Below are 12154 nucleotides of genomic sequence, written 5' to 3' on the forward strand. Positions count from 1 at the left end.
AAGACACCTGAGCGTCTCTCCGGGATGCAGAAGACCGTGCCCCCAGCCAGCACTGTAGCCCAAGGAGAACGAGGAACAGGTGGAACGGAGCGTCCAACCCACAGATACATGAGTGAGCTCAGCCAAGGTCAGCGGCGCCGCCAAGCTCCTGAGGTTTATTGTGACAATCCATTACACGGCAATAGTTCTCCAACACCCCTATGACTAGGGTTAGATATAAAATGAAGACTATGAAGAAAGAGGAAGTTCGTCTTGATGAGCTTGATTCATGGTCATATAGTGGGTATATGCCTTAATTCTAGCCAAGAAAATATAAGAAGTTTAGACGGGGAAGAGGCTTGCTAGAGAGTATTTACACCATAACGGATCTCCTTACTGGCCTAAGTCATGTTTAATTGGATCTTTGGTTTTATGGTTGAAGGTATCCTAATGGATTCAGTGTCCTTCGTTAGAAACCAGTCAGGCCGTTGAGCTGTTGCTAGAGAAGAGTGACAGGCCCTGTCCTAACCATCTACATGCATCATCTGACCCAACACCCACGACTCTAGGTAGTGATCATTGGTTCCCCCATTTTTGAAGTGTCAAGGAACGGAGTCAGAGAGGTTAAGCGACTTACCCAAGGTCATACAACGGACAAGTATAGAACTGGGATTGGAAAGGAGGGCCCTTCTCCGCTGCGTTCTGCTGTTCTAGAAATCCTTTTTCTCATCTTCTCACTCCTCCGCGGCCTCAGATGTCAAATGAGTCTCATGAATAAGGTAATACGATGACCTCTTCCGGACCATTATTCTTCACACCAAAACGGGTTTGATTTACTGAAAATATGAAAAGTGAAAGGAAAGAATATGAAGTATGAACCGTGTACCTTCAAATATCTTGAAGCAAATGGAATCTAAAATGTGTTCTCGTGTGGCTTTACCCACAGGCACACCGCGAGGCAAGGGGCCGAGGGGAAGTGATTTTCTCCTCAGCTCCCAAGGACACCGCAGGGGGTGGGGAGTCAATCAGGAAGGGAAGGAAACCCGCAAGTATGTATCACGTCATCCCAGAGCCAGCCTAGCACATGGCCCTGCACTTGAGCTCCTCCAAAACGGCCCTCCAGTCACTGCGGGAAGGCTTCCACCAGAGTACCGATCCTGGGACTTGTGCCTGCCGTGCTGACAGCCAAAGGCAGCCCCCGGCCTTGTCGATGCTGACTGTTGAAGTCCTACTAGAACAGGAAGGCCCTGGGGAGTTTGGGCAGGGCACCACATACGCAGCTTCCTCATGTCTAGAAATGGCATTAAATTGGCAATTAGGAGTTTTTCTCCCTAAACATGCTGATCCAGACCACTCCCTCTTCCACAGAAACCATTACTCCCAAGAGTCCTAATAAAACAGGAGTAGCCTAACAAAGGGGGCCTTCTGGCTTCTTAGCCCTGGGTTATCGGATGGATGCCGTTTTCTGTTTTTTTGCTTTTATCAGAGCAGACTTCTCTTCTAGGCTTAACAGAGGGGATGAGCGTTACGACAGGAAACTTCCAGAGTGGTCAAACTCTCCTAGGCCAACTCACTTAATATCTCCCGAGGGGAGCTGTGCACAAAGATGCCGTCAGGGAGCATGAGGAACAGAGAAAGAGCCTGGAAGCGATGTGTGGCCAGGTGAGAAGACACCAGATACAAACGGCCATGGACAGGCAGGTGTTTTTAATAATCACACTGGCGTTGCCGACTTTGAAGAGCATGGCTCTTCAGGGGGCCTTGCTGCATTCTACAAAGGAAAAGCAATCTTTGATCAGAATCTCATAAAATCATCTGCACCTTTTACGGCGCTACTTTTGTTTTCAATCTATTTTCACGGAGCTCCCTGCGTGGTACAGGTGTGACGGGGTATTTTTGTGCCTTCGGAGTATATAGGCCCGTCACACGCATGCAGACCTTTCCATACTTATATTGTGCCTGGCACTGAGATCCAAAATTGTATTAAAATAGCAGCGCTGGAAGCAAAGCATGATCAGATGAAAGACTTTAAGGTCGGTACAAATTAGCTGGCGGGGTGGGGGGTCTTGTTAAAATGCATATTCTGATTGGGTAGCTCTGGAGTAAGGCCTGTGTCTTGATTACTAAAAACATCCCAAGTGATGCCTGTGCTGGTTGTCTGAGAACCTCTTACGGTAATGAGAGTCTAGAGATCACCTGGACGAGTAGCTGTCAAGTTCAGCTGCACACTGACATCATCCGGGAAGCTTTGAAACTGCTCGCGCCCCAACCCCACCTCCAGAGTTTCTAATTTATGAACAATGGCTTGAGCTTAGGGACGCAGAGAAACTTCGAGGGTGGTTCTAATGGCGAACCAAGATTGAGAACCATTGGTTTGGACGGGCTCCAACGTTTTACTAATGGAAAAACAGCTCCAGTGTGTGAAGCGCTTTGCCCAAAGCCCCACATAGAATGAGTTCATGTCTCTGTTTCCATCACATGGCCCTCCCCTCAAACTTCACGTTTTTCTTTTTTTTTCCTTAAGAGAGAGAGCACGAGCATGTGTGAATGGGGCAAGGAGCAGAGGGGCAGAATCTTCAGGCAGACTCCCCACTGAGCGCGGAGGCCACCCCATCACAGGGCTTGACCCCAGGAACCTGAGACACTTCACGTTTTCTTCTTTTCTTTTTTCTTTTTAGATTTTTATTTACTTGACAGAGAGAGAGATCACAAGTAGGCAGAGAGACAGGCAGAGAGAAGGAGGGAAGCCGGCTCCCTGCTAAGCAGAGAGCCCGACGCAGGGCTGAATCCCAGGGCCTGAGATCATGACCTGAGCTGAAGGCAGAGGCTTAACCCACTGAGCCACCCAGGTGACCTGAACTTCACATTTTCTTGATCACCATTCCTGCTGAAGAGGAAGATGGCACCTCTTAATTCATCATCGCCTATGTTGATTGTAGTGACATGTTCAAGAAATGGATGGGTTTTCCCAGTCTGTTTTTCTTTCCGTTTCTTATTCCATGAAACAAGTCAATGAAGACATGTAAGATTCTCAATGCAGACATATCTATATTCTGTATGGGAAGGTGTGTCTTCAGGTATACACTGCTTTTTTTCATCCTGTGCCTGTCAAGGATCCTGTCCTTGGAGCCCGATGGCAGAAGAAAAACCCCAACCACTGTCAGTGTTCCCTTCCATTTTACCACCTCTTGACTTCCTTCCTTCTTTGTCCTCTCCCTCCATTCTTGCTCAGACATTTATCTGGAAGCTACAAAGTGCCAGGCCCTATGGGGGCCACTTGGCAGAAATGTGTCCACTGGGCAGTCTGTAGCTTATTTTTCCCTGGAGACCGGGGCTGGCCAGCTAACACAAGGTCCTTAGAATGCCTGGACTTCAACACAATGAACCACACCTCTTGCGGAGCAGAAAAAAAATGAAGGTGGGATTAAAAGAGAAAAAAGCGGGGCACCTGGGCGGCTCAGTGGGTTAAGCCTCTGCCTTCAGCTCAGGTCATGATCTCAGCTCCTGGGATTGAGCTCCGAGTCGGGCTCTCTGCTCAGCAGGGAGCCTGCTTCCCTCCCTCTCTCTGCCTGTCTCTCTGCCTACTTGTGATCTCTACGTCTGTCAAATAAATAAATAAAATCTTAAAAAAGAGAGAGAGAGAGAAAAAAGTAACACTGGGATTCATTTTTCTTCAAATTTTGCCAGCTCATAGCACCTCCCATTTGATGATTGAAGAGAAATTGCTATTTGTGGGGTGATTATTATTATTATATCAGGGTATTTACTCTTGACAACGAGGTAGAGGTTACTATGCCATTTTACAGATGAGGCACGTGAAGTTTAGAGCAGTTACGTCTCATCTATGGTCATGTATCCACATAGGAAAGAACATGGATTTGGCAGTCAGAATTCACCAGTGGTTAATGTTGCTGCCAGACTTCATTCTTCGGCGCGGTAAGGTCAGTTCACCACCAGAAACAACAAATATTTTATAGGCTGGTGAGGATCAGCATGGCTTTTGTTGATTTTTAGGTGACCGAATCTATGATCTATGACCCTTTAAATGTCACGACTATATAGAAAAATCTCTTGCCTGCGAATGAAATTTCACTGTGTGAATGTTAGCACCCTTGACTTTGACTAAATTCATGTTTGCAACTTAAGGCACTCAGTCATCAAGGGCTTTTCTGTCTTTCTTGCGGGGGAATGCAGTAACTTGGGATACCCCTGCCAGGCTTGTCTGTCTCTTCTGTCCTATGGAAATCTGACACAATGATTTCTGAGAGTGAAAGCCGAGGACCTCCATTGATGTGGGCCTTAAAAGTACAGATGCTGACTCAAAGCTGATACTACTGGGAAATTGGAACTACATTTGTGATTTTGGGGGATGTAAAGATGAATAAGAGATAATCCCTTGCCCTGGGTGACAGACATGTAAATATATTAGAATTACTGGTGTAAGTGCTAACAGAAGTACTTCGGGGAGCTGCGGAAACAAGGAAGGGAGAAGATAAATTCTTTGAGTTCTGTATGTATAAATGCTGCTCCTGGATTATCCCCTACTTTCATGAACTGTTTTCTAGGACAATTTTGAGATGGTAAGATTTTGACAAAACAGGAAATCTTGAAAATTGTCTTGGCTTGGAGCACTGAGTAATGTATAGGAGTGCTGAATCACTATATTGTACACCTGAAACTAGTATCACACTGTATGTTAGCTATACTGGAATGAAAATCGAATCATTGGTTGCTCAGGTGTCCTCATACTCTTTCTTTTTTTTTTTTAAGATTTTTTTGGACAGAGAGAAAGAGAGATCACAGGTAGGCAAAGAGTCAGGCAGAGGGGGAGGGGGAAGCAGGCTCCCCGCGGAGCACAGAGCCCGATGCAGGACCCAATCCCAGCACCCTGAGACCATCACCTGAGCCAAAGGCAGAGGCTCAACCACTAAGCCACCCAGGCGCCCCTCTTATAGTACAAGGCTACACCTCCAGCACTCTTAGGAGTAATAAGTAGGCATATTTTTGGGTGCTTGGACATCTTATGATTCACTCCCCAACTTTTATCTTTTAAAAGAGTTTATTTAGGGGTGCCTGGGTGGCTCAGTCATTAAGTGTCTGCCTTCAGCTCAGGGCACGATCCCAGGGTCCTACGATCGAGCCCCACATCGGGCTCCCTGCTTGGCGGGAAGCCTGCTTCCCCTCTCCCACTGCCCCTGCTTGTGTTCCCTCTCTTGCTGTGATCTCCTCTGTCAAATAAATAAATAAAATCTAAAAAAAAAAAAAGAGAAGAAAATGAGATTAATTTATTAAAAAAAGATATAAAAATTCTTGTAGAATAAAATATTTCAAATAAAATCAGATGGGCACAGGTTTTCAAATGTGATGAAATAGTAACAACAGCTAAAACAAAATAAATAAATAAAATCTTAAAAAAATATATTCATTTCATTTTAGAAAGAGCAAGCCAGCAGGAGAAGGGGCTGAGGCAGAGGGAGACAAAATCTCAAGCAGACTCCCCACAGAGTGTGGCGCCCAACATGGGGCTCAATCCCACAACCTGGAGATCATGACCTGAGCCGAAATCCAGAGTCACGTGAGTGGCTGACTGAGCCACTCAGGTGCCCCACCCTCCCCCAGTTTTAAAACTAGATCCTACAATCCTACTAACGTGGTAGGCTTAGTAGTCAAGTTTGTGCCCTGTGACTCACCACTCCTTGGCCATAGCTGACTGGACAGGGGTGGATATAAAAGCCATGCTTTTCCTCTCCAGGACTGTGGATTAAGGCCACTGAGGTCATTAGTCAGTGAGCAGTGAGGGTCGGAGAGTGGCAGTGGGACAAGTCAAGCCATGTCGAAGCTGAAGTTATGGCAGGGGGCTGATCGGGGAGCAGGAGCGGAAGCAACAAGGCTACGGAGCGGAAAGGGAGCAGATGCTCAAGGACTAGGTGGTCCCGTATCAATGTTTGCCTGCATCTGTATCTGTATCCACATCTGTATCTGTACATATACACAATCTGTGTATCTAGCTACATATATGTAACCCAGTATCACAGTATCTTTATCTCTACAATTCTAACTATATTCATATCTGCCTGTATCCATACATCTCTAACTACATGTCTATCACTCTCTGTGTATGTCTAATTATTTCTCGCTATATATCCACAATGATGTAATACTGTATATACATGTCTGGAACTCCATTACTAGACCTCTATCACTATACGTATAATTAGATCTCTGTATCTATAGATCACAATATCGCTATATATTTACATCTCTATTTCTATGACTATATCATCTATGTATCTACCTGTTTCTCTACCCCTGTATGTATGATACCACTATCTCTCTAGCTCTATTTCTAGTTTGACGACTCCTCTGTTCCTTTGAGGACTGTATCTATATGCTGCTCTCCATCTCTAGGAGTCCCTGGATTCTTCTAATATACTTCCTTTGAACTTGAGATAGTCAGTGTTTATCTCCTGCACCCTATGTGGACCTATCCAGAGGAGTCCTGACTCAAACACTATTACATTCCACCTCCTACATTTTGCTCAGTCTGGCCAGCCCGCACTGACCCTTTCAAGCAAAGAAGAGTTCCATTTTCATCAAACAGAGAACCTTAAGATGGATGAAATGCTCAAGATCACGTGGTCCAGGCCTCTCTTTTACGGGTGAGAAAACAGGTATAGAGAGTTCCAGCCTGAGGTTGGCCTTAAGATGGTAGCAGGACTAAGACATAAAGATTGAGCAAGAATGAAGGCACCTGATTGGCATCATTCCCGTCACCCAAGCTGATTTTCATCAGTTGAACTTTCCAAATCTTTTCTAGCAGATGCCATCAGGACATCCCCCTCCCCTGCCCCCGTTTTCCAGTGCTCTCCACTGATCGTCAAGGCTGTTGACCTTGAATACTTGCCACTCTTTGTCAGAGGGTTTTACAGTCATTGAGGACAGCTCACCCAGTGATGGACAGGGATCTGGTGACTCAACACCCGGGCACCTGATCTCTTGTTTGGGAGAACTCTGTATGGTCTCCCAGGGCTCCCCAGGGGGATACAGCTCCAGACGCTCAGAATGGAAACTGGCCTGATTATTTATGCTTTACCGGCTTCCTTCTCCTCCCTATCTCACTTCCCCATTCCCTTGCTAATATTTCCTGGGATCACCTTCCAGATAACCTACCTGCATTCACCCCCTGGCCTCTGGGAAAATCCCCAAAAGACACCTATGTGCATTCTAATAGAAACAGCTTCCACCTGAACTTTGGGGATCTCCTTTTCAGTCCATTTAACATAAATTCTACAGTATATATGAGCTCCGAGGTTCCCCATGGTCGATTTCAAAACCAGTGAGGTACTTTGGTGTTCCTTAGATGGTAAGCAGCCATTTTGGTACAATCCTTATTTATTCTCATCTGACTATAACCAAGGGGATAAAACCCATAAATCTAATCCTAAATTCATTGCTTGGCCCCATACCTTTCATTTTAAGGAACTTACAAACATGGTGTTTTGGGTGTGGTATAATATTTGTATGGTGTGAAAATGAAGAAAATGCATCTTTTAAAATTTGTTCTCACTATAACAAAGTGCACTATAAATTCCCTAAATGACATATTGATGATGTGTGTAAATTCTAGCATTTCCTTCTTTTGCCAAACTCCTGATACTGCTTGGATGCCACAGACAAGAATTTATACCTGGACGCTTAGGGTAGAAACACAATATGATACTTACAATATATTTCACAGGTATCTCTGCTAAATAGAAAAATATGTATTAAAATTTTATTGATGTTAAATCATCTGTCCCCATGTTAAATAAGATACTCTATGTCTGCTATCTGCTATCAGGCTCTATTAAGACAAGTTAATTACTAAAACATTGTAGATGATTGCTCAGGACTTAATATGCTCAGGACTTAATATTCAGGACTTAATAATACAACATGGATCTGATGGAAATGTTTGTGTTTGAAGCTTACTCTTAAAAAGTTGATGTTAGGGACACCTGGGTGGCTCAGTGGGTTGAGCCTCTGCTTTCGGCTCGGGTCATGATCTCAGGGTCCTGGGATTGAGTCCCGCATCGGGCTCTCTGCTCCGCGGGGAGCCTGCTTCCCCTTCTCTCTCTCTGCCTGCCTCTCTGCCTACTTGTGATTTCTGTCTGTCAAATAAATAAATAAAGTCTTTAAAAAAAAAAAAGTTGATGTTAGGGGCACCTGGGTGGCTCAGTGGGTTAAGCCTCTGCCTTTGGCTCAGGTCATGATCCCAGGGTCCTGGGATGGAGCCCCACATGGGACTCTCTGCTCAGCGTGGAGCCTGCTTCCCTCTCTCTCTCTGTGCCTGCCTCTTTGCCTACTTGTGATCTCTGTCTGTCAAATAAATAAATAAAAATCTTAAAAAAATAAAAAGTTGATGTTAGGGTACCTGGGTGGCTCAGTGGGTTAAGCCTCTGCCTTCGGCTCAGGTCATGATCTCAGGGTCCTGGGATCGAGTCCCGCATCGGGCTCTCTGCTCGGCAGGGAGCCTGCTTCCTCCTCTCTCTCTCTCTGCCTGCCTTTCTGCCTACTTGTGATCTCTGTCAAATAAATAAATAAAATCTTAAAAAAAAAAAGTTGATGTTATTTGCTGTTTTGTTCAAAGGGTTTCCCCAGCACCTATCTATAGAACACAGCAGACACAGGACACCTGGGGGGCTTAGTCAGTTAAGTGTCCGCGTTAGGTTCAGCTTATGATCCCAGAGATCCTGCTCAGTGGGGAGTGCGGAGTCTGCTTCTCCCTCTCCCACTTGTGCTCTCCTTCTCTTGTGCAAATAAATTTTAAAAATCTTAAAAAAAAAAAAAAAGAAAGTAGGTGTGGTTTAAATAAATGGTATATAGAGTTAAACATGGACCACTGACTTCATTAGACTCTCCAATTTTGTTGGAGACTTTTAAACTGCACCTACTTTCTAAAACATTTTTTTTGGAAGATTTTATTTATTCCTTTGCCAGAGAGAGAGAGATCGACAGCAAGAGACAGAACACAAGCAGGGAGAGCAGGAGAGGGAGAAGCAGTCTCCCTGGAGCCCAATGAGGGACACGATCCCAGGACCCTGGGTCATGACCTGAGCCGAAGGCAGATGCTCAATGACTGAGCCACGTAGGTGCCCCTAAAACATATTTTTTTAAAGCAACATTTAAAAATAGTTTTTAAAGATTTTATTTATTTATTTATTTATTTGAGAGAGAGAGTGAGCGAGCGAGCGGGTGAGCATGAGAAGGGGAAGGGTCACAGGGAGAAGCAGACTGAGCAGGGATTCCGATGCCGGACTCAATCTCAGAACTCCAGGATCACGACCTGAGCCGAAGGTAGATGCTTAACCCACTGAGCCAGCTACCCAGGCGCCCTAAAAATTTTTTTTAAATAGCAAAACATTCTGCGTCATTTGGATAAATGGTGAGGGGTGTCGATTATAGTATGTGTGCCTTTCGAATGTGTCATTGGAGCTCATGCACGATAGCCGTCTAAAGCTTCGCATTACTAAGTCCTGAGGGATAAAGGATCACTCAACATGAGGAAATGCACAAAAGTACAAGTTTCAGCCGTACAGCGGCAGGAGATCTCCTCCTCTTCAAAGGAGGGAAAACGCCTTTACAGGTGTTGCAGTGTATTGCTGAGTTCTGCTTCCAGTCCGGGAGCGAAGCTAAGAATATTTTCTTCCCGATTCACGAGTTGAACCAGAGCCCTGAGCCGAGCCTGCTGACGGGCGTCACCCAAACATCAGCACTATTGCCGAAGCGCAGCCTCGCTCTGGCCTCACCTGGAATGTAGCATCCTCTCTTTTCCTGTACCAGGAGAGTTGCACGTCTGTACTTGCGACATCAAATCGAGCCAGACTTCTAAGACTCAGAAATCAAATGATCGATCTGAAACTGCTAATTCTTGGTGAAGCTGAATCTTCTCTTTCAATGACGGGGTCTCCTCACCAGTCTAAAAGGACTAATGGGAATCCTTTGGGGATATGAGCAGTTTTGAAGGTTCCTGTTCTGACCTGAGTGTCAGTACAACAGATCTAAGATGGCACTTCTGAACGAAGTGGGTCAAAGCCCACCACCCATGGTTTATGCAAAGATTCCTTTTTGGTGCCTTTCCCCTTCTGTCCAGCTCAAATTGATTCCAGTCCAACTGAGAATTCCAGTTCCCATTCTTAGTCATAAAGGTACGGACATGAGGGGCACCTGGGGGGCTCAGTCAGTTAGGCATCTGCCTTCGGCTCAGGTCGTGATCCCAGGGTCCTGGGGTTGAGCCCCGAGTCTGGCTCCCTACTCAGTGGGGAGCCTGCCTCTCCCTCTCCCTCTGCCTGATGCTTCCCCTACTTTTGCTCTCTGTCAAATATATAAATTAAAAAAATAATAAAATAAAGAAATGGACATAAGAAATGGGGAAGATAAGTTTTGGAAAACAAACTTCTAATGAACTCGATCCCATTTTATCTGGTATCATCTACCTTTATTTTTTTGACTTTATGATGTAAAAATCAGAGCTAGATAGGACCTTGTGAATGACCTGGGTTAAAGAACTGAGTTTAAAAGCCCACCTCTCACTGGCTGTATCACTGGGGGGGGGGGGGGTTGGGAGTTTTGGGGGGGGGGGGACAGCAGTTAAATTTGCTTCTTCATTTCCTCAGCTGTGAAATATGAAGATACTTCCCAGGTCATCGTGAAATTGAGTGTTAACACAAACCCAGGCCTTTGAACGGTGCCCAGTACAAGGTAAGAACCCATCAAGTGTTAGATGTCCTCAAGGTCAGAATGGTTTTTTCGGAGATGTGTCCAAAGCCCACAGCTGGGCTGGCAGCCAGCTCCTTCCAAACCACCACACCATGGCCCTCCTTCAAAACCAACACTGGTGGGGCACCTGGGTGTCTCAGTGGGTTAAGCCTCTACCTTCAGCTCAGGTCATGATCTCAGGGTCCTGGGATCGAGTCCCGTATTGGGCTTTCCGCTTAGCGGGGAGCCTGCTTCCTCCTCTCTCTGCCTGCCTCTCTGCCTACTTGTGTTCTCTCTCTTTCTGTCAAATAAATAAATAAAATCTTGAAGAAAAAAAAAAAGCCAACACTGGTGCTGGAGTCTGGGGTCAAACAGGAGTTAATCTCTCCGTTATAGTATCGGTTAGCATACCAAAGAGGTATGCATTTCCGGAGACTTCATTTTATGCAGCATGACAACTGGGAAGCCAGTGCTGATGGGAAGAATTCTACCAATGTTTTCCAACAGCAAAAGTTTATTAAAAGCCTCCTGTGTTCCCAAAGAAACCCACTAAGGTTTTATCCTTCAGCTACATAAGATCTCCCACACTCACGACCATGCCAGTGGGAGAACTCAGTCAAAACAGCGTTTTTCGTATGATGGTGTCAAGAAACGTTTGTCTTTCAATGGCAAGCACCATGCTGTTTCCATCGCACTCTTCCTGGTTTTCTGCCTCGAGCTCGTCACAGTCTTTGAGCTCGTTCACTGCATGTTGTAGATGACTGGTAAGGATGCAGAATCATTTCTATCTATAGACATGTACATCCTGTGCCCTGGAGGGTCAAGTGACTCCCTTCCCCCACGGTGGAAGAGGCCAGTTCGTCTCCATTTACAAGTTCATTTCAACTTTCCTGATCTCTATGTGTCTGTTCTTGGTTTCTGCTTCGAACTAGTTGTACTATCTTAATAGTTCCCACAGGGATGAGTTAAATCAAATCTTTAATCATGTGCTCATCTTACATTTTTATCAGAGTCATGATTTTACCTTTTTTGAAAAAGGTCCCTTAATTAATCTTAATGTCTAATCACAGTTAACTGATAATAGAGCTTAAATATTTGAAAGAAAAAATACTTTTAAAACATTGGTTCTCCTTATTTGTGGGACACTAGTTTGATAATTAAAACATTCCTGGGTGCTGTTGTTCTGGTCTTCATTACTTTCATCAGCTGGGAAGTCCAAACAAATTTGTTTTTTTTTTTTTCTTTTAAATCACAATTTATTTCCACTTATCTCTGAAGAAGATCTTAAATTTGAACAAAACGAAGTATCTCTGGCAACCAAATCCACTCAAATTACGGAAAGCTAGGGGGACTGTGGGAGACGAGGAGGGAGATGGTGGGAGAGGAGAGGGGATGGTGAGGGATGAGGGGGAACTTTGGGAGAGGAGGGGGGATTGCG

General features: G+C 45.1%; 1 protein-coding gene across 5 annotated transcripts in view; it reads right to left on the reverse strand.

The window, feature by feature from the left end:
* The window catches only part of EGFL6 (EGF like domain multiple 6), an 85739-nt gene that overhangs the window by 58084 nt on the left and 15501 nt on the right, over positions 1 to 12154 (reverse strand). The window contains exon 1 of one of the 5 annotated variants that reach the window (XM_032880187.1): positions 617 to 804. The exons of the other annotated variants lie outside the window; for them this stretch is intronic. Coding sequence (XP_032736078.1) covers positions 617 to 626 — 10 coding nt within the window. The 5' untranslated portion in view covers positions 627 to 804. Of the gene's footprint in view, positions 1 to 616; positions 805 to 12154 lie in introns of those variants that run through there. 5 annotated transcript variants of the gene reach the window in all.

Source organism: Lontra canadensis, unplaced genomic scaffold, assembly GCF_010015895.1.
Source record: "Lontra canadensis isolate GAN:19392208 unplaced genomic scaffold, GSC_riverotter_1.0 scaffold68, whole genome shotgun sequence".
Taxonomy (NCBI): Eukaryota; Metazoa; Chordata; class Mammalia; order Carnivora; family Mustelidae; genus Lontra; species Lontra canadensis.